Genomic DNA, 20,593 nt, shown 5'->3' with positions numbered 1-20,593 from the left:
TGTGTGTATTTATTAAAATTTTTTTTGCCAAGATCCAGGATTACGTCGATTGGCCGTTACAAAGGGAAGGGCCACAGAAATGATCATCTTCATCATCAACTGGGTGAGGCTTCAGTGCCTCCTCTTGTTTCCAGAAAGGCCACTTCTGGGGCTGACATTAAAAAAAGCTCGTGTCCGCACTTGACCATGCTGGAATGCTACCCAGGCATGCTACTTATATTTTGGTACTTATTCATGCAGATTAATTGTTCACTGAGATATAGGCATTGCAAAAATAAAATGAAGGGCAGACATTTTTTGAAGCATGAAGTACACACATCAACACCACCATAGTAGCATCAAAAAAATTTTTTGTGGCCGCATTGTCAAAGCTCACCTTTTAACGGCCTTGCTAGTGAGGCCACTGCACCACAGCATTGGATTTTAGTTTCCAGCAAACACCTGTCACCAAAAATTATAGAAGGACGTGTGCATAATAACAGATATTTCATAAGCTGATGTATGATCACATCGAAAGTTTTGTTTACATCTACTATTGCGAACATGCTGTCATTTTCTAACGTTTACATAATTTTATTCATATCCTCCACAACAAGGCCTGCGGTCCAGCACACTTGCTCCGATCGCTGGTTTTCTCGTGCGAGTGGTTCAAGATAACATCATGTGTGAAGGGCGCATTATGAGGCTTGAACCGCCTAGGTTGCCTCAACGACAACTGCCTTATGGTGAATTCCATTGGCGGATTCAGAGTGGCCAACGAACTGTGCACCAGAGCACTCCACTCCGGCGGAGAGCAACCGAAGGAAATCTGCCAATGGAACACAAGTGTCCTCGCCAGAGCAAATGGTAGGGGGCGCTAGCACACATCTGCTGCACAAGCGTCCAGCATTCCTTACGTTTCACGCCGTTTTCGCCTTCATGGGCGCAAGCGAAGAGAACGGGCACGGTCGGACAGCACATTGCATCGCGCACGCAGTACGCCACGCTCTGCACACGCGGGGGGAGCTCGCGACTTCCGGTCAAATCCGCCGCTTTTTGCAGAAAAGAGAGAGCTGCTCCGTGGAGTGAATCTGGCAGTGGAGCTGCTCCAGATCTGCCAATGAAACATAGTACAGGGAGCACTCTCAATCCACCAATGGAACAGACTTGCTCTGAATGGAGCAGAAAAACTTCTACCGGAAGTGCTCCGAATATGCCAACGGAATTCACCATTAATTGTGGGCATTGATAGGGGCGGACTGTCATACCCCCGCGTATCTTTTGTCGGCTTTGTCAGCCTTTTTGAAGATGCTGCCTCACGAGTGCCAGCTTTGCTCATTAGGCGACCACAGCCGCTGCACAAACTTTACGTGTACTGTTTTCCCATCCACCATATCATATCACACTTGAACCCTTTGTTCAAGTGTAAAAGGGACAACAGTGTAGCACATACAACTGCATGTGTTAAGTTAATTCTCTCGAAGTTCCTGCGACCCTTTGTGGCAAATCTTTCCAGAAACGTGACAAACACACGCCAAAAGGAAGTTGCTGCACACCAAGCCACAATCACGAAAGGTGTTCAACGTTTGAGATCGACAAACAATAAAAATATGTACCGGCAGTTTGCAATGCATGAAGTGTGTTCCTTCTGCACGAACATTTGCCTTATTGTAACATGGATAAGTTTTTCAAATAATGGGCTTTAACGTTTAATTAGTGGGTTATTAGGGACTAAAGTGGTTGCTTGGGGGAGTTGGTACGACATATTCAAGGGAAACAGCGCGAAAGACGAAAAGACCAGGCAGAAAGGGCAATAGTGAAAGCCTGCATCGCACACGCTTTGCAGAAGTAATGCTACCACAAGATCCAGGCCAGTTTTATACGCAGGTTGAATGCCTCACCAATGCTGGATTCCCTTCTCACGTAATGACCGCAGTGGCTGAGTGTCTGCTTAAGGAACAAAAAATGAGCCCAGAGATGCTCACTCAAACTCGTAAAAGTAGACCAGAAAAAAGGAAGTGTGTAGTCATTCCTTACATCCACGGTGTGGCCCATAACATGAGGAGGATAGCCGGCAGGTGTGAGGTCGATGTTTTTTTTGCCCCAGAGAAGCTGGCTAGCCTGTGTAGGGCCATCAACCCTGAAGCTACAGAAACCCGCACCTGCATGACTAAGCATCGGAACAAGTTTGTTCCATGCGTTCAAGGAGTGGTGTGTTCCCTACCACTGTCCTGTGGTAAACGATACATAGGCCAAACTGGCCGGTGTCTTAATGAGCGTCTCAAGGAACACGCTTACAGCATTTCCTCGGCCCAGATTGTGGCTGCGTTCCTGAGTTTCATCTATGTGCGGTTGTGAAGCGTCATCAGGACCAGCTTAAATGTGCAATACTGGAGGCCTTGGAAATAGCTAGGCTGTGTGACGCATGCGTGAGCAGACCTTCAGTTGCCTTGTCAGAAAAGGAGGTTGTTTTTCTACCAGAATGACTGCATGCGCAATGAGCTTGCTTTTTGGTGATGTTCCTGCTAGATTTTATCTTCGACTTGTCATGTTTTGTTTCTTCTTTTTGTTTTCAACTGCGCAGGTATATAATGCGTGGTTTGACGTGTAAACTTTTGTTGTAAGTCAGCGCTGTTGTATGTGTGCTTCTCTGCCGGGTCTTTCGTCTTTCGCGCTGTTTTCCTCCAATTATTAGGGACATAGCAGTTGGACAGCCCTACTGGCGTTCACCAGCCCCTCGGCTGGAAGTGCAGCAAAATATTTTTGCAGAAAGACCCAGGTTGATTCCAGTCACCTAAGATGCTTTTGCATTTAAGCCCTTGTAGCTAACGTAAGTGTGCTGGTTTCGTTGGGACAATGAAGAGAGTGGATGCAGGAACTGCACTGGGGTGCGATGAATTGCTGATGAGCCTCATAAAGGCACTGGGTCCGAAAGCGAAGGAAAGAGTGGAGGAGTGTGTGGCCGAGGTGCTGGTGAACGCCAGAATCCCAGGGGATTGGAAGCGGAGCAAGGTCAGGCCCCTGTACAAAGGTGCAGGCAGTCCAAGGGACCTAACCAGCTACAGACCTATAGCCATAACACCTGTGCTGTATTGGCTAGCCATGCAGGTGATGAAGTCAAGAGTCCAGCGGTGGGCAGAAGCCACCGGCGTGCTGGGCGAATTGCAGATGGGCTTCCGCCAGGGACCTCACATAAAGGACAACCTGCTGATTCTCATACAGGGCATTGAAATGACGAGTCGGACGGGGAGCCCAACTGTATGTTGCTTTCCTGGATACTGCGAAGGTCTATGACTGTGTGGACCGCGAGATCTTGTGGGCGATACTTGGAGAGCCAGGCATGGCGGAAGAGGACCTCGAAATGCTTCAGGCCCTCTACAGTGATGTAGTGGCAGAGGCAGAATGGGAGAGCCACAGGCCTTTGGCCATGCCTAGACGTCTCCGCCAAGGCTGCCCACTATCACCTGTGCTCTTTATGGTGTACGTAGCCGGGGTAGTCCAGCACTTGGAAAACTCTGGTTGCGGTTACACCATAGTGCACAGTGAAGGCAGCCGACAGGTAGTGAGCCACATTCCAACGCTGGTGTATGCCGACGACATTGTGGTGCGTGCTGGGTTGGCAGAGGAGCTACAGAGGCTGCTGGCCACATGTAGAAAGGAAATGGAACGGCTTCGATTGTGTTTCAGCCCCACAAAGTGTGTAGTGATGGTGTGGGGGGCATCTCACATACAGTCAGACACAACGTGGAGGCTGCAGGACAGTAACATCCTTCTGAGTGCCGTGACTAAATACCTGGGAATACGGCTGACAGCGGGTGCAGACTCACCTTCAGCTCAGCGCATGAAAGAGAGCTGAGGGTGAGAGCAGCCCGATATAAGGGGATCCTGTGCCAAAGAGCACTGTGATCTTACAACGGGCATGAGGTCGTGCGAGCGCTACGGAAGATGGTAACAGTACCAGGCCTCACATACGCTAATGCAGTGCTTTGCCTCTCTGCCGGCATTCGGGAGTTTTTGGAGAGGCGCCAAAAGGGAAATAGAAAGGCTGGCACTGGGCGTAGACAAGTACACACCAGTGGAGGCAATCCAAGGCAAGATAGGATGGTCTTCCTTCACGGCATGACAAGCGGTGGCTAAGGCAAGTTACGAGAACGGGCTGTTGAGGCTCCCAGAACAGAATATGGCACGCCAGATGCTAGCCCATACCATCTTCGCAAGCAGATTGACAAGGTGGACGAGACGCACAGTGACACTGCGCCAACGTTTCGGGCTACCGGCGGTGTGTTTGGAGAAGGTGGAGGAGGAAAGGAGGACTAAACCGGGAGAGGGGATGCGGCTCAAAGTTCGAGATGTGGAAACGGCCGCATGGCAGAACTACGCCGCAACAAAATCATCCCTCGAGACATACCACGGCAAGACACTCGAAATAAGCACGGAATGCATCTACGACAAAACGAAGGGGGGTGCTTTGCTGGTGGAGGCGAGGGCGGGTGTGCTGCGGACTCGTCTTTGGAGATCATGATTCACAGAGGGACTCGTGACAACACGTGTCCTAGACAACATGTGGTCCTAGAGCGCAACGTGGTTACAGTGTACTAGAATAACCTTTGGGTAGTGGAAAGAGTGTGGTTTTCTTTAGTCGTCTATGACTGTGTAAGTCGTCTATGACTGTGCATATAATGGGGAAGAGGGACATCGCCAAGGAAGGTTTCTTCGACAATTCACGAGGAAGTGGTTTGTTGGCGGAGGCACGCTCTGGCGCGCTACGTACTCTATACTAGAGGGCACACTATCTTGATGGGCAGCAGATGCAACGCATCCTTTGCAATGCAACAGAGGAGACAACTGAGCACATAGTCATCCGGTGTCTGCAGATTCACCCGCCCTCCGAGACAACATCACTATGGACGACACTCGGTTTTGTCGAAAGTGAGAACCAGCGTAAAAGCACTAGAACAGAAGTGGAGATTACCAAACAACGGTTGGAACACTGGTGGCGGTATGGGGCGCCACGGTGATTCCCGTGATTCCAGTGATCCCTTGGCACCACAATCAGCCGCAGTGCTCTGAGAAACATGCCAAGAAGTGACGCACTGGAACGATTCATCGATCAATGCGAACACATTCCCATTTTGAGTGTGTGGCTGTGTGTTAGGTGGCTTTTTTGTTGTTGTTGTTCAGGCTACGCCACGCAGTGAGCGCAGGCGACCCGATCCAAAAGGCCAGATCGCCATCGCCATGGGAGAGCTTCTCCCCAATTCTGTTAACCGCCGCGCGTGGCGCTGGCGTCAAAAAGCCAAGCAAATCGTGGCCATCACAGCCGCTATAGCACGCAGACAAATGGACAACGCGGTGACTTTCAAGCAGGCTGTGTGCACCACGAGAGTAGTTTTTACTTCTTTGTGCCATGTTTTTGCTGCATCGTGCGCTCAAGCAGTAGTTCAAGCGTACATCAAACAGCCAGTCATGGAGAAGAAAAGGAAAAGAGCAAAGACGCATTGATACACACCAGGTTGCAAGACCGGGCACCCGGGATTTCGTGAACACAATGGACGGACATTGTCGTCGTTCGAAGCCCCGAAGGATGAAGTCCAACAAAAGCAGTGGGATAGAAATTTGCACCGCAAAGACAAGCCATTATCGGAAAATTCGGCAGTGTGCAAACGACATTTCGAAGCGCGGTTTATCATGCGGGATTATGTGCACATATAATAAAGAGGTGAGGATCCCTCGCGGCAAACCTCTGCTGACCGTCGATGCGGTACCAACTTTGCTGCCCGACTTACCGGCTTACCTTTCCAAGGAAATCACACATAAAACAAGCACAGAGAAAGCATCCGGCTCCCTGTGCTGTGGCACCAGCCAAGAAAAGACGTTTGTCGCGTCGCGACTTTCATGCGTTCGTTCTTCAGGACACAAATGTACAAGACGAGAACGTGAGCCCGAATTCGAACGAGCCCAGCAAGCCTGTTTCAATGGAGAGCATCACTGGCAAACTCAGTCTTCTAAGCATGTGGACAAAACCTCAGGTGCCAGATTTTGATAGGAGTTTTGTGCACTACCAGTACCGTGACCAAAAAATCCATTTGATGTCGTGAACGAGAAGCTGCCAGTGTTTACTGCAGACGACAGGAAAAGGGTTTTGCTCGCTCTTATTTCCATGGCGAGAAAGTGAAGGAAGTCGAGATCAAATCCATGGTAGAAGCTCGAGAATTTCTTTGCCAAGCAGCCATTGCAACTGTTTGCAAAGGAGCGATGAACCAATAGCAGTACACCGACTTCTCTGAGCACCTTACAGACCAGCTGAAAGCTTCAGTGATCTTTGTACAAGATGGGGTGTTCAGCAAGTCCTGTACAGGGACTGCTCCTGACAGAGGTACGCAGTTCTATCATGTTGTCGAGATCCGATAGGTTGTAATGAAAATATTTTTGACAAGCAGCTACTTGTAAAAATAAGGTACTTTCATTGAAGGTTACCTTCCCCAAATTAAATATTTCGCTGATTAGTAATGATTATAGTGCAACTTTATGTTTTCTTATAGCTAATGCATCTTTTAATTACATCACCAGAAAGCTTTCATCACAACTCATTTACAGAAACTTCAGAGTAGCACGGAGTGCTCAGATTTTGTAAGTAGCATATCTCACTTCCTGTGCTTTTTACCTTACAGGTACTGCCTGTCTAGCATGTCGTTACCTCAGGAGAGGCCTCCAGGCAAGAATATACCGTGTTAAGACGAAGAAGCCCGTGAAAAGAAACCTTCAAAATTTGCTGAAGTTTTCCCGGCAAAGAACAAGGCGCCTTCTTTCACGTGTGTGCACATTGCAGCAGCATATTGCCAGTATGCAGGCCAAGAACAGTCGCATAACTGAAGAAGTTTTCAAGACGAAAGTAGAAAGTCTGCCTCCTAAGCAATAGCAAGCAGCCCATCACATTTATGCAGCTGCAAAATGTAAAAGCATGAAAGGTATGGCCTACTCAAAGGAGCGGATGCTGGAATGCATCATTATGAAAATGAAAGGGCCGAGGCTTTATGAACACATGCGCAAGCAGCGGATCCTTGTTCTGCCATCAAATGTCACCCTACGAAACTACACAAAGGGACACAGGACAGGATTTGGATTCAGCAGAAAGGTTCTCAGTGTACTAAAGGAAAAGATGAGCTCAATCGACATCTTCAAGAGACACGGCGGACTATTCATCGATGAAATTAAGCTGTCAGAGAACCTTTCTGTGTCACCTGGTGGCCGCATTGATGGCTTTGTTGATTTGGGCCCTTTTACCTCAGATGCCGACAAACACACTGTGTGTGACCATGGGATGGTCATTGTCTCTATACCGTTTATTGGCAGTCGGACACAAATTATCGCTGTGTTTGGTACAGAGAGCAACGTGAACGGGAACCTAGTGGCAAAGATCATGACCGAGACTGTAATTTTTGCCGAACAAGCGGGCCTACGTGTTGCTTTCATTACCAGCGATCGTGCTGCTTGGAATAGGAAGATGTGGACACTCATGGGTATTCAGGCAACTCCAACATTCATCAGGAGTCAGGTACAGCATCCAGTGGATCCCAGCCGCTCACTTCATTTTGTGTCCGATTTCCCTCACCTGGTGAAGTGCCTAAGGAAGTGGATACTAAGGAAGTGAATTGGAGCTTCTGAATAAAGACTAACTACCTTTTGCAACAGAATACCGATGACGGAGTGTGACCATCAGCATGGGGGAAGGGCAATTTCTGAGGCACAAGGACCAAAAGTGCATGTGACGATCCTCATGCCGATAGCGCATGTGACGGTGTTGACGGCACACTGAAACATCTGGCAGCAAAAGCAAGTCTGCAAAGGCTACGTGGTGGTCAGATTCAGACACCACAGGATTTGTTTGTCTGGGCAAAAAGTAATGTAAAGGGAGTTTCGGCAATTTGGGTGCCAAATTCCAAAATTCAAGAAAAGAAAACCCAGCTCACTCCAATATTCACCATGGCGATTGCTGTCAAAGGAACCCGATAATTGCACCCTTTCAAACCATCTACTCTTTCAACGCTTCATGTTGGGATTACATCATTCTCCAACACTCATAAAATTCAAGTGAGAAAGCCAGTGTGAATGACGAGGTAGCCTATTTTGACATTAACGTTTAAGGTGTCGAAAATGGGAACAGAGAACAGCACATCGGAAAGCAAAGGAGCTGAACGACAAGAAATTTACATTCCGGAAGCCATAATTTCCTTTTGCGAGTGTTGGCAAACCACAAAGCACTGTTCTTGTGCTGGTGTGAAACACCCAAGAACAAGGAACCATATTTGAAAATATTTTTAACAGATACTATATCAACTGGTAAAAAAGCTAAAAAGTGTTTGTAGCTGAAACACTGCCATTTCTACAAAAAAAGTCTCAATTTGCGTGTTTTCTTGCTTCTTTGATAAGCCTATTTAGGCCGAAAAATTAATATATGGATTTACTTGTAAGTTGTGACGTCACGTGAAAGAACAATGACAATAGAATGCTTTATAACACAATGTGCTGTTGTACCTAGTTTCAAGGTTAAATACGCATAATTTATTTCCACCTAACTTTTCCTTCTTGCTGCAACATCCAAAGGGAAGTCACATGACCAAACAATTTTTGTCAACAAAAATACTTTACTGAAATTGCTCTCACACAATTACTATCTAGCTCAAATTTTTTAATAGAATCGTTGGTGGTCGAATTTCGGGCTGAAACGTTTCACTTGGAATGACCCTTTGACAAAAGTGCATATAGGACATGATATTAGTGTTATTGTGAATATTTGATGAATGCTTGGTGAACTGAGTGAGCAGTTTCTTTCTTCAGAGAAAAAATAGCTCTTCAAAATCTATCCCGAGTAAAAGGCAAAGGACATGCAAGAAGAAGAGAAGAATGACGTACACTATTAGAACAAGCGAAGCATGTGAGGAGTCAAAGAAGATAAAAGAGAATAATCGAAGGAGATCTTTGAAGAAGCACGAGTGGAGAAGCAGGGGTGGCGGCCGATGGAACAGCGGGCATTGCTGACGTGTTCTCGGAGAGGGGCAGTAGCTTCTCCAGTTGTGTTCTGGGGACAAGTATGTGAAGTGCAGAAACATGCACAGAACAAAGGACGACCTGGAGATGGTCATCCAAGAATGGCTTCAAGACTTGAGCTGTGACATCAGTCTGCACAACTAGTCCAGAACACGCATCCGACACCTGTCTGTGTCCAGGTTCATGAGAGCAACCACCTGCTCATGTCGTTAGCCTGGTGCACTGAAGACCGCACCCAGTAACATGCTGATTCAGCACAGAACATACATCACCACGGAAGCCAACTTCTATGCCGCATTGACAAGGTCGAGATTGACATCTTGTGCAACGGTTGAGGACGGTTAAGACATAATGGTTTTCCTTCTTGCTAGTAGTGCCTGTATAGGTGATATGTCAGATTGAGAGCTAATGCACTGTATTTGTATAGATAGATTTTCTCATATGTGTACAGTTAGGTTTGCTTTTGTTTTGAGAGTATTTTGCTGTTAAGTTTCGTGTATTCTTGCTAGAAAAAGGGATTTTGTTATTTCTTTAGAGAGTACTGACTGTCTCTAGACTACGGAAGTTCATGACACCCATTCTCTCATGACGCTGAGCCATGCTCTCTTATGGGTTGCAGAAATAAGTCTTTCTTATCTTCAAACCACGGTGACGATGATGAGGTGTGTGGCCTCTTCTGTTCGAAGCAGGAGATTGACGGGCTGTGCCGGGTCTGGACAAAACAAAAAGGAAAAATGGTGAGAGGTTAAACTGTGGAGCAACGAAAGGAAATCAAAGAGAGAGAGAAAAAAAAATGCATTTCAGAGCTAATTCTGCGGTTAATGTAGTGCTAATGTTGTCCTTGTGTAGGTCTTGGTGCATTTCTAAATCCCACACTAAATCCTGCGCGAATATCATCCTTGTGTAGGCCCTGGTGGAGTTCTAAATCATGCGCTAATGTCATTCTTGTGTAGGTCTCGCTGTAGTTCCAAATTGTGCACTTAATGCAGCTACGGGCAAACCAGTGATTCCCTTGGCAATTGCATGCTTGCCGAGGCAGTGGTGCCCTCTCTTGCGTAGCACAGGTATCAGCCGGATCTTTCAGAAGTGCTTTTCACAACTGTAGGTAAATTATTGCGATTAATACCTGGTTATTTCTGTAGTTTATATTATTTTAGACCTTGTTAGTTTATTTTGCACTGATTTTGAGCATTGTTAGCTTTGTTTTAGGCCTGTATTGACCACTGTGTGACCACGCGATATGAGAGAGTGTATGGATGACAAGCCGAGCCCCTGAAGTGCTACGCACTTAGAAACACCAGGCCTGCGTGGAACGCGCTGCACAGCGACAGCCTTTCTAGAGCCCCTTGTGAACTCTCTTGAGACAATTACAACAAGGGCAGCTGCAAGGTACACAATACATTAATCGTCATAATTTTGCGAGGTAGGGAAGTACTCACTCTGCCATTATTCAGCCTTCTGTGGTGAAGCAAGGTACCCACACGTCTGTAAGGCGTTATGTGCACTTTGTTGATACTGTGGCTGAAAACGAAGACTTGTGGGTGAGCCTACTGTATTGGGTGAGAAGCTTTAAACCACCCATTTGTTATGAAATTAGCATTGTGCGATGCCTGGTTGCTATTTTACTCTTCTACCACACTAAATTACATCTGTTACGTGATTCCTTTCTCGACACAATGCCTGTTAGGATCTTTTCAGAAGAGAGTTTAAAGCATTGGCGTGGCTCCGTGGTAGAATACTCAACTGCCATGCAGAGTGCCTGTGTTCACATAACACTCAAATGCTGGTTGTTGTTTTTTTTCTCATTGTGCACGATAGTTGTTACGGGCAGCGGTGGCGGTGGACAACTACACCACTAAAATTAGCTGTTAATGTGATCTCGTAACAGCTTTCGTTCTAAAAAGATAGTCGCTTCTAATTCAACCTTGTTGGTGCATAACATTTCACCATGCTTATCACTGCCTTTCCCCAAGCGCGGCCGCTGCTTCAATCGCGGCACTTGCGCTTGTTCGGCCTGCTTCTTCCACCACAGCTTAAAGGCCAACTGCAATGATATTTTGCACACCTCATAAAGCCAACCTTGGCAATAATGGTATTGCCCGCCCAATATACCACCAGGGCCCTCTTTGCTTGCCCCACTTCCCTCCGACTCTTGGTCTCCAACCGCTGCACCTTCTGTCTTGTGCCGTGCCGGAGGGGCTCTATCAGCCGGATTGCCTCCACACTGTACAGCTCCGACAGAGCGAGTGTTAGGCAGCAGGGGCTGTCTAACACTCCCAGGTTTACATGCAGAGAAATACCCAATAAAGTGGACGTTGACCGGTGTAGCTCGATTGGTATAGCATTGCACTTGTGATCCGAATGCTGCAGGTTTGGTCCCTACCGGCGGCAAGTTGTCTTTTCGTCCACTTGAATTTGTTCACATTTATGTCATAATTACCAGAACACAGTTAAAAAGACTACAAATGACGCCCTCTATAGCTTCCTTGTGTGTTGGCTTTCACGAGGTACCCTACATGGAGTTATAAGAGTTTTGGTGTCAGACGCTCCCTTCATAAGGGCATACACCACAAACCAATGCCACTGGGCTTTCTGCAGCCACTTGGTCAACAGGCCGTGGAGCTGTGGTGTACAGCTTTCCAATGTGAGGTTGCCATTTGGTATCTTCAAAGAGCCAGCATGAGAGCACTACTATGGCCTCCGGGGTGTGCCAGACGTCATCCACCAAGTCCACTGCCAAGCACGGTTTTTGCAGAGTGGCTCGCCTGGAACAAAACCTTTTTAGTTACAGCCCACAGCACTTAGTGCTGCTCGCATATCCGTCTCCATACACGAAGGTGCACCCACCCTGCTGGGCCAGCACACTCAGCATCTGCGGGGAACAACCTGTGCCCCCAGCTCAGCCCCGCCTCGTTCTTTCCCGCCCTGGAGAAGAGGCCTCGCGAGCCCCTCTTGAACTACATCGGCGAAGAGCTTGGCAGAATGGCCCTGTGTGGCTCGCACTCTAAAGGAGGGTTCTGCCCTCTCAGTTTCAGCCTGTGCGCTGCCAGTGCCAACCAGCTGGCGAACAAGATTATCTCGGGAACCTGCCTCAGCCCCCCATCCTACGGTCTCTCCCGGTCTCGACACATTCGCTGCTCTAGCCCATTGTGCTGCCTTCCTGAGATGATTCCGCTATTCCAAAGGGGACCACTGCCGACCGGCAGGCAGTCGCCTCCTGGAAGGCCCGGCGGCAATCTCATCCCACAGGACTTTGCGCTGTTTCTGCTCCTCCCGAAATGCCAGTTTCAGTGCTTCACACTCCGTATTGATCACCTCCATCTCTTTCCGGTGACATGGCTCCAACTAGGCCACAACCTCGTGTTTGTCCTCCCGGAGTGCCAATTCCAATTCCTTGCTCTTGTTGATGCTCATTTCACTCTCAAAACACACCTCCAGATTTGTGATCAACAGCCTGTAGTTATCGGCCTGCTGTTTTGCCAACAGTGCCATCTCAGCTTTTACACTGTCGATCTTCTCGGACCGCCGGCAAGTAAAAGCTGGCGCCGCTTTCGCCTCTTCGGCGGTCTGGAGAGGCGTACATTCCAAATAGACCCAGCCCTAAAGGCTAACGCAGAGTACCCACTCCTGCGAGGCTGAGCCCGAGCCCGCCTTCCTATGTGACTTCCTTCCCGTGGCGCCTAGGCCTTAATTAGTCATTAAATCCGATGGACGTACAAGAAAACCCTTGAGAAGGAAAGAAACACTCACTGCGACCGTACACACACACGCACTCCAGCTGTCATCAGCTGCTGGAGCGCGTAACTTGAAAAAAGGAAGAATAAAAGCAATGCAAAACTACACAGTAACCGTATGCACACCCTCGTTTACATAACCTCGACATCAAAAACACAACGCATGCATACGCATGCAACCTACCTGGTAAGCTTAAAAAGAGCCTGACTCAGCTTGGTGGTAAACCTTCACTGCTGTCATCTTGTCCCTTGATTTCAGCTTGATTTAACGCGCCTGATGAATCACACACGTGCGCCTGCGGGCTAGCTCTTGTCTGCACGTTGTGGCCTGCTCATGGCGGCTACATGCACCTAAATATAAGCACAAGGAATCTAAGGCCGCGGGTGAACGTAGCCGGCAATTGAACTCGCGTCCTCAAGCGGCAGCATTCCTCTGTTTTAATAAGGTTGTGTTTAAAACCAAAGCGCCATGGCTCTGAGCATAGTCAACACGGCAGTCAGTGAATCGGTAACGCGCACTATCCGGCGCGTGCAGACGCAAAATTGCTTTGCCTGCGTCATTTGAACAATAAAAAACGAGTGTGACATAAATTGGCAGCTTTTTAATTTTAGCACTCAATTCATTTTATTGAAGGCACTCCCGATGTCAGCCTGTCTCATAAGATTCGGTTTTCTTGCGTGGACACTCCTGATGGATTTGATGTACATTTACCATGTCCCAATAATTTTGAGAAAGGTTAACCCTGTGTTCTGTAAAACTGGTCACTGCCTAGAACCAGTAGACCCACCTCTACCAAGGACCAGTAAAGACTGGATAACCTATCACAATCAATGCATATTCTGTGCTTATGCACAAAATTACACAGCTTATTTTTCCATTATTTGCTCAAATTAACAGTATGCCCCACTAGTTTGTATTGTGTATGCATGTTTGCACTCACATACTGTATTTCTGTTGAGAGGTTCATGCATTATCAACAGCGAGTTACGAAATTGTGGTCATGGATGAGTGCTGCTTCCAGAGGGCGTTTGGTAGCAGTGTAAATGCAAGCAGCCACAGCTGGAGCTTGACGAGGTAGGTCAATGGATGAGGCCTCAGCAGGTGTGAGGCCTCATCCTCACAGCTGAGCATGCAGACGCGCCAGCCAAGTGCGGTAGCAGTTTTCTGCCGACTTCCATACCCTGGATAAATAATTTGTGCCACTTACCATTAGTTTCTTGCGCAGTGCCAGTAGGTAGTGACTGCCGGGAGCCATCAACTGCGGAGTCATTTGTGACACATTCCTCGTACTTGACTGACGCTCCAAGCACCACGGGAAGCGCGAGCAATGGAGGGACGGCGCTTTATCATTTCAGAAAACGCTTTTGCTTCGAAGGTTGCTGTCAACAAAACGATACTACGCGATACAGGACGACCCGTTGATAAAACAAAGCCGAGAACCATATGACAGAACAACATTTGCCTTTGGCGCTTTGGCTGTGGATGGATTTGACTTGCATTATTTCTGTTGCTTTTTTGCAAAGTTTTCGCAAAAGGCAAAGGCTGGCGTTGCTGTGCATGTGAAATTTTTAAAAATAGTTTTAAACAAATAAAACAGTTTATTTATAAAAAAATATTCACACTGCATAAATAAATTGCTCGGTGGTAATTTTTTTTTTCTTTCTGCTAGCAGACGACAGGCTCTTACCGATTTTACCGCGGTGGTAGAGTGTACTCTATATTCTCTACGATGTTTTCCGGCGAAGCAAACTTCTAATTTACTAGTACTGTCTAAGTGAATGACGGGACTACAATGCAGCAACACTTCTACATAACATCAGTATGTGCTCTTTAAATTAGGGGCATTTCGTTGCATCGAAGCGAATGGAAGCAAGCCTTCGTGATCAGATGATACACCCGTACATTAGGCCGAGTGGCAGTTTTGAAACCGCGTGTATGGCGTGTATGCTAAAATTCCTTGCACACTTATGTGACTGGTCGATGTTCCGAGCAGAATTTGTGATCAAGAGAAACGGATTACTCACAGTCTCCAGTTCCACATGTATTTATCCAGAGCATGCCAGTCGGAAAAGTTCTGACGGCGCGTTTCAATCCATGAACACTGCACCTTGGATGCAGATTCACTCAGGGGGATGACAGCGCACGTAGCACTCCGATTTGTCGTTGTTTGGCGTTATTACCGAATGAATTGCAAGAAAAAAAAAAAAAAAAACCTCGGAGAACAGGCTTCAACCGCTCGAGCTCATGTCTATGCGAGGATTGAATTCCGACAGCAACTCAGCTTTTAGAACAGCAAGTGGCTATGACAATGACACAACACAATAATTTCATGCAGTTTCATGTGCGACTGCCGGAAACACCATGCGAGATGCGATCGCAAATTATGCTCGCGAGTTTTGGTGGCAGGGACCCCGAAACGGTTTTGACAATTTTTGGCAAACGCACTGAGACGCGGTACGCCACCGGTCGCAGCAGTGGAAGCTGTTTCCAGGTAGAGTGATTGGGAAAGTTTTTCCCTGTCGCCCGTGTGACGTCGCTGCATGGGTGCAGCGACGTCACATGGGCGCATGTGTAGCGATTCTATTCCAGTACTATTCCTTCTTGTGCTATTCCAACGCCTCCTAGAAAAACTTGGCTATTCGCAATCGCCGTGCTTTTCAAGATGGCGCCAGGAGGAGGGTCAACCGTTTGTTAGCATAGGAACAGATAGGACGTGCGGACGTACCCTAGTAGCACAAATTGTTGCCTTAACATTGAGTCAACATTACCTTTTGAGGTTGCCTCAACGTGGCTAGTGTCCTACTTTTGGAACGTTTCCTCAACACACACATGTGCAACATTGCTGCATCATTTCTGAAACATTGCTGCAACTTTTAATCTACATGGTAACAACATGTGCTACATATTCACTCAACATTCACGCAACAATTGGCAACACATCCGTATGTGATATGAATTCATTAATGCGACTGCATAATAGCATAAAATAATTAAATTCTAAAGTTTTGCGGGCCAGAACCACCATATGGTTATAATGTGCGCAATTGTGGAGGGCTCCAGGTTAATTTTGACAACCTGGCATTCTTTAGCAAGCACACAGGCATTTCTGCATTTCGCCTTCATCAAAAGGCAGCTGCCGCAGCCAGGAGCATCACACCTCCCTATGTCGTGCTCCACAGGAGATCGCCTTAGCCAGCTGAGCCACTGTGGCAGGTTAATATCATATAACTGAACAAGATTCATAATATCAGCAAACCACAACTACATTTTGTCTTAAAACACAAGTTATGTCAAGTAAAGAGATTTCTTTACCCTGTTAGAATGACTATCATACATGTGTACATGTTAGAAGTCTGAGGAGTATTATATTGACCACACAGACTATACTCATATAGACTTCCAATTTAGTCTAGAGCACTACAATGAAAGTGCAGCCATCCTGCCACACTTAACAAAGGAAAGGAGAAAAGGTGTAAAAATATTTATTCCTGAACACAATGACAGTAGCATTTTAAGTTACTTACAGTACTTTGCTTTGTGACAAGAAACAATCACAGGAATGAAAACAGCATGAAGCGCTTAGCAGCAGCTTTTGGAGATGCTTATACAACTTTAAAGCAAGAGTTGTCCATTTTAAACCAACGTTTAGATGAGGTAGATACGAGAGTATTGGTCAAATATGGGCAGGCTAAGAGAATAAAGCAGCCGAAACCATTTTCCGACATTGTAGAACAAGCTTTGTCTTCAAGCATTAAACAAGAAAATCTCATTAATGCAACACTGATATGCAATTGACAAAAAAGAGCACTTTCAAAAACACCGTGAAGCAATAAAAACTTTCCAATAACTTCTTGAAAAATGAGAACACTTTCATAAAAACAGAGTGTGCCCTAAAACTGCCATTTGCCTTCTCTGTAAATGCCCAACTACACTGCTCATGGACTGAAACGGGACATTTGTTGCAAATAACCAATGGTACTTGTGGAATTGTCAGTAAACACATGTGCAGGATAACTGCTGCACTGTGATGTGCTGTGATCTGCAACATGTATGTACAGATTGCTTTTACCTCATGGTATACTTTTGCTTGCCTGGGCGTCCAAGGACGGCAATGAAGGCGGCAGCAGCTGCACACCACAACTGCCACGTTTCACTCCGTGAGCAACGTACCTATTCAAAACACGAGATGGTTACAAATGCAACCAAAGGAGTCTTTAGAGCAATTCAATGGACTATAAGGAAAGAGCGTGACATGAATATCATTCTAACTTACAACTTTCAAGAAGACAAAGAATTTTTGGCCACTTGCAAATGCCTTCATAGGTTGAAAATCAGCCTTGACTACACTATGCAATCACCACAGATGACAGTAAGATTTTAATTGCCATTAGACCTGTTACACAAAAAAAAACAACGTGCTGTATCATTGTCATTACGTGACCAATAAACAAAGTTGTTTTTACCTAAGGCAGAGGAGTGGTAGTTTCATAATTAAATGACCACTTGGCGACTACATTATCCCTCATGCATTGGAAGTGCATAGTTATATAAAATCTTTAAAGTATATCATGAGCTAGAATTGCCTATACATACAAAATAAATGATGGTGTATGACGAAACAGTGACATTTCTAGGCCACTGCATTGTGACCCATGCATAGGCATCGCCATGGTATCACAAATGATTGCCGTGAATATGGCCACTTTCCAGTCTATACAGTCCCAAGTAATCATAAAGTAATTAAACAAAGGAACACTTGAGCAGCTATCTCAGCAGCCATTCTAAATTGCACATCATGAAAACACCTACAGTATATAGCAGCAACCATTGGAACTGAATCAACCTGGATTCCCACTGGTACCCTTAGAGGTACTAGAAGTCATGAGTGGAAAAAGAACATAAAGAATGGAACACTTCTTTCAAGAGCCATGAAAATGTGGCGGTGAATGCAGCATGATGGCATCATGTATACAGAAAAAAAAGTAGAAAAGTGCTGTTCACATTTGCATTATAAACAAAAGTGATGCTGCCTAAGACAAGACATCAGATCCGTCCTCAGCATTCCACATCACATCACATCCTCAGCATCTGCGAGGCTGGCTTCGGTTGCCTTGATAAGAGTGGCTGCTTCTCTGCAAAATGTAAACAAAAAAAAAGCAAGAGTAGAAAAAGATGAGAATTTCTTAAGGTGCATGAGATGAATTGAGCCAATTTTTCTATTTCATTGCCGATGATAGCTGCATTAAAAGCATCAATTTTGCAGTGCCTGCACATTCAATATGGTAAGAAAGTGCCCCAGATCTCTAGATAATACAGTAAAAGCTTGTGAATTCGGATTTCACAGGACCGAAAAAAAATTTCCAGATTAACCGAACTATTGAAAGTATAAAGAAAACAATAAACAACTGTCTATTATATTAATATATTTTCATTTTCTTGATGAATATGTGAATCCAGTACTCATTTTGTATAAAAGCAGGATAAAAGCCGAAATTTTTGTCATTCACAACATCTTTCACAATTTGACCGTGGCTCAAGACCCCCTAAGCCGAAACGTGCTCTGAACTCATCCCCAATTACGTATAGCCACCATCAACATCACCACGCGCACGTGGCGATAATTATTTTCGCCAGGAAAATGGTTGACAGTTCGTCCATCACAATGTAGCAAGCGAGTTTTATGCCAGCATGCAGGTCACGGCTGAAGATCTTCATCTTCAACAACCTTCCCCATGTTTGACTTTTGTCATATTGCGCATGCATTGCCTGAAGTCAAAACGAAGCTACTGGGTGCCGCATCCGCTGTGGACGAAACCGTGGTTGCTATAGACACAATCATAGCGTCCGCGCAGTTCTGAAGGCACCCGTGTGGCCTACGTCCGCTGTTTTCGCTCCTTTGCATCACACGCTTGCGGCACGAGCTCGGCCCACTACAAGGATCGTCCGAATCAAACGGGTTGCGGTCAAATGTGACCGAATTAACAAAAAGAGTGATGCTATTAAACAATACACATGCTTGCCGGGGCCAGAGAACATGTCTGGATTATCCGATTTTACGAATTAACGGGAGTCAAATTAACAAGCTTGTACTGTACAGCTTGGAACATGCCAATGAAATATTGTTGCACTACATGCAGCAGGGAGCCTACAATCATGCACAGCTGATCAAGGAACATCTTTCTTGTGCCTTTTGTGATGATACCACGGCAAGAAAAAGTGGCCGACTCGTGCAAACACTTATAGCACTTGGGCTCCGAGATCGTAAGGCATTGCCTCAACACGCCACACTATCTCAGTGGTTGTGTACTGGCCAGATATTGCGGCCTTCAGTGTGCTTAAGATAATTATGAAAAGGGAAAGGCAGAAAAGGCATGTAAAAGCAAGTACGGTTGATAAATTCACTTCTAGTGGACTCAATTTAAAATTTTTGCTGCTGGAGAGAGGTTTGCGTAGTGACACCTTTTTATGGCAAGGTGCATTCTGCAATTTCTCTAAAAAAAAAAAGACCTTGAATTCAAGTGTTACAGGGTGGCCAAGGACTGCGCAGTGATAAAACAATGGCAGGAAAAGTCATAATATTTCTATATAAAGCAAGAAATAGCACATAGTAATAATTTTTTTACAATGAACATGCACCATTTGCATGACATGACATTCATTCATATAAAGCAAGTCTTCAAGTGGAAACATCAGTCCCAGGTACTTCTCGTCTGTAAATGGTAAATACTGCACCTCTTCCATATTTCGGTCACTCATGTATTACCTATCCAGTTTGGCTGGCAAGGCATCTAAAAAATTTTAATGCCTCCTCATGCAAAGAAATTACATTTTCTTTGCTTCTAAATAGCAGCGAGGCAACAAGGGGTACATTTTAGCGCAATCTATGAAAGAAAGGCATGAGAAGAAGTACGAGAAAGCAGAAAGGTTGGGCGCTCAGCAACAAGTTTTATACAACAACAAGAGCTTGAAATTAATGCTCCATACCGTTTTTGCTGCCTGGATGGAGCATAGCGCAGCCAGTCCGCAATACGGGCGTTCACCAGGCACTCTGTTGCTGTTGGAAACGAAGGTCGCAGAGCCTCTGAAAAAAAGAGAATTTTCACATCAACTATTTGCTCAAAGCACAAATCTTGAACACTCTTTCTTTTGGCAGGCTGTTGCTAGTTTTGAAAAGCATGCAGAACAAACGGTCCGACTGAATTTCTACAAAACTTACATTCAAAAGGATTCCAAATGTAGCAAAAGGTGAAGGACAAAAATTCACAAAAGCCATGACAGCTTTTAGCCAGTGAACCATTAACTTTTGAAATAATGCTTAAAAGCTTCGGAAACAAATAATAATTACCTGCAATGGGTACAGGTAGTGTCCATGACATCACAAAATGCTAGACATCACTATTTGGGCTATTAGTGACCTGAACCAGATAACTCCATAGGCATGCTTTTTTTTTTTGTTAAACTCGTAATGACTGATGAAAACAATAAAGTGCAAACATAATGCTCACCATATAATGAAGTAGTTGCCACTTTTATAAGAAATAAGCTGTTCATAATTTTAAGCATTTGGCTCTTTACAATTACAATGCAGTGCCATACGTTTCCCACCTCATCGAGCTGTTGCTTTGTTTAGATGGTTTCCATGTAAGCTTAACATACACTACTCCTTAAGCTGCTATATTCCTGATCGTGTCAAGCTATGTATAACTAGTACAGACTCGATGTGCAGAAAATAGCACCTTGTAGTCCAAGCAACAATATGATCATCGTTTTCATTTTTACCAGAGCACTTTTTTTTGCTTTCTCGTATTCAGAGCCAAAGATTAACAATAAC

At 45.6% G+C, this 20,593-nt stretch overlaps 1 protein-coding gene across 1 annotated transcript; it reads left to right on the top strand.

Moving 5' to 3' along the window:
* The first annotated feature begins 2,835 nt into the window (after positions 1-2,835).
* Positions 2,836-3,273, top strand: LOC119382071 (uncharacterized). Its single transcript, XM_037649804.1, has one exon. The coding sequence runs from the start codon at positions 2,836-2,838 to the stop codon at positions 3,271-3,273; it is 438 nt and encodes a 145-aa protein (XP_037505732.1).
* The last annotated feature ends 17,320 nt before the right edge of the window (positions 3,274-20,593 follow it).

The sequence above is a fragment of the Rhipicephalus sanguineus genome, chromosome 2 (assembly GCF_013339695.2).
Source record: "Rhipicephalus sanguineus isolate Rsan-2018 chromosome 2, BIME_Rsan_1.4, whole genome shotgun sequence".
NCBI classification, from domain to species: domain Eukaryota; kingdom Metazoa; phylum Arthropoda; class Arachnida; order Ixodida; family Ixodidae; genus Rhipicephalus; species Rhipicephalus sanguineus.
Note: the sequence above shows the minus strand (reverse complement) of the source record. Positions and strands in the feature narration are given on the sequence as shown.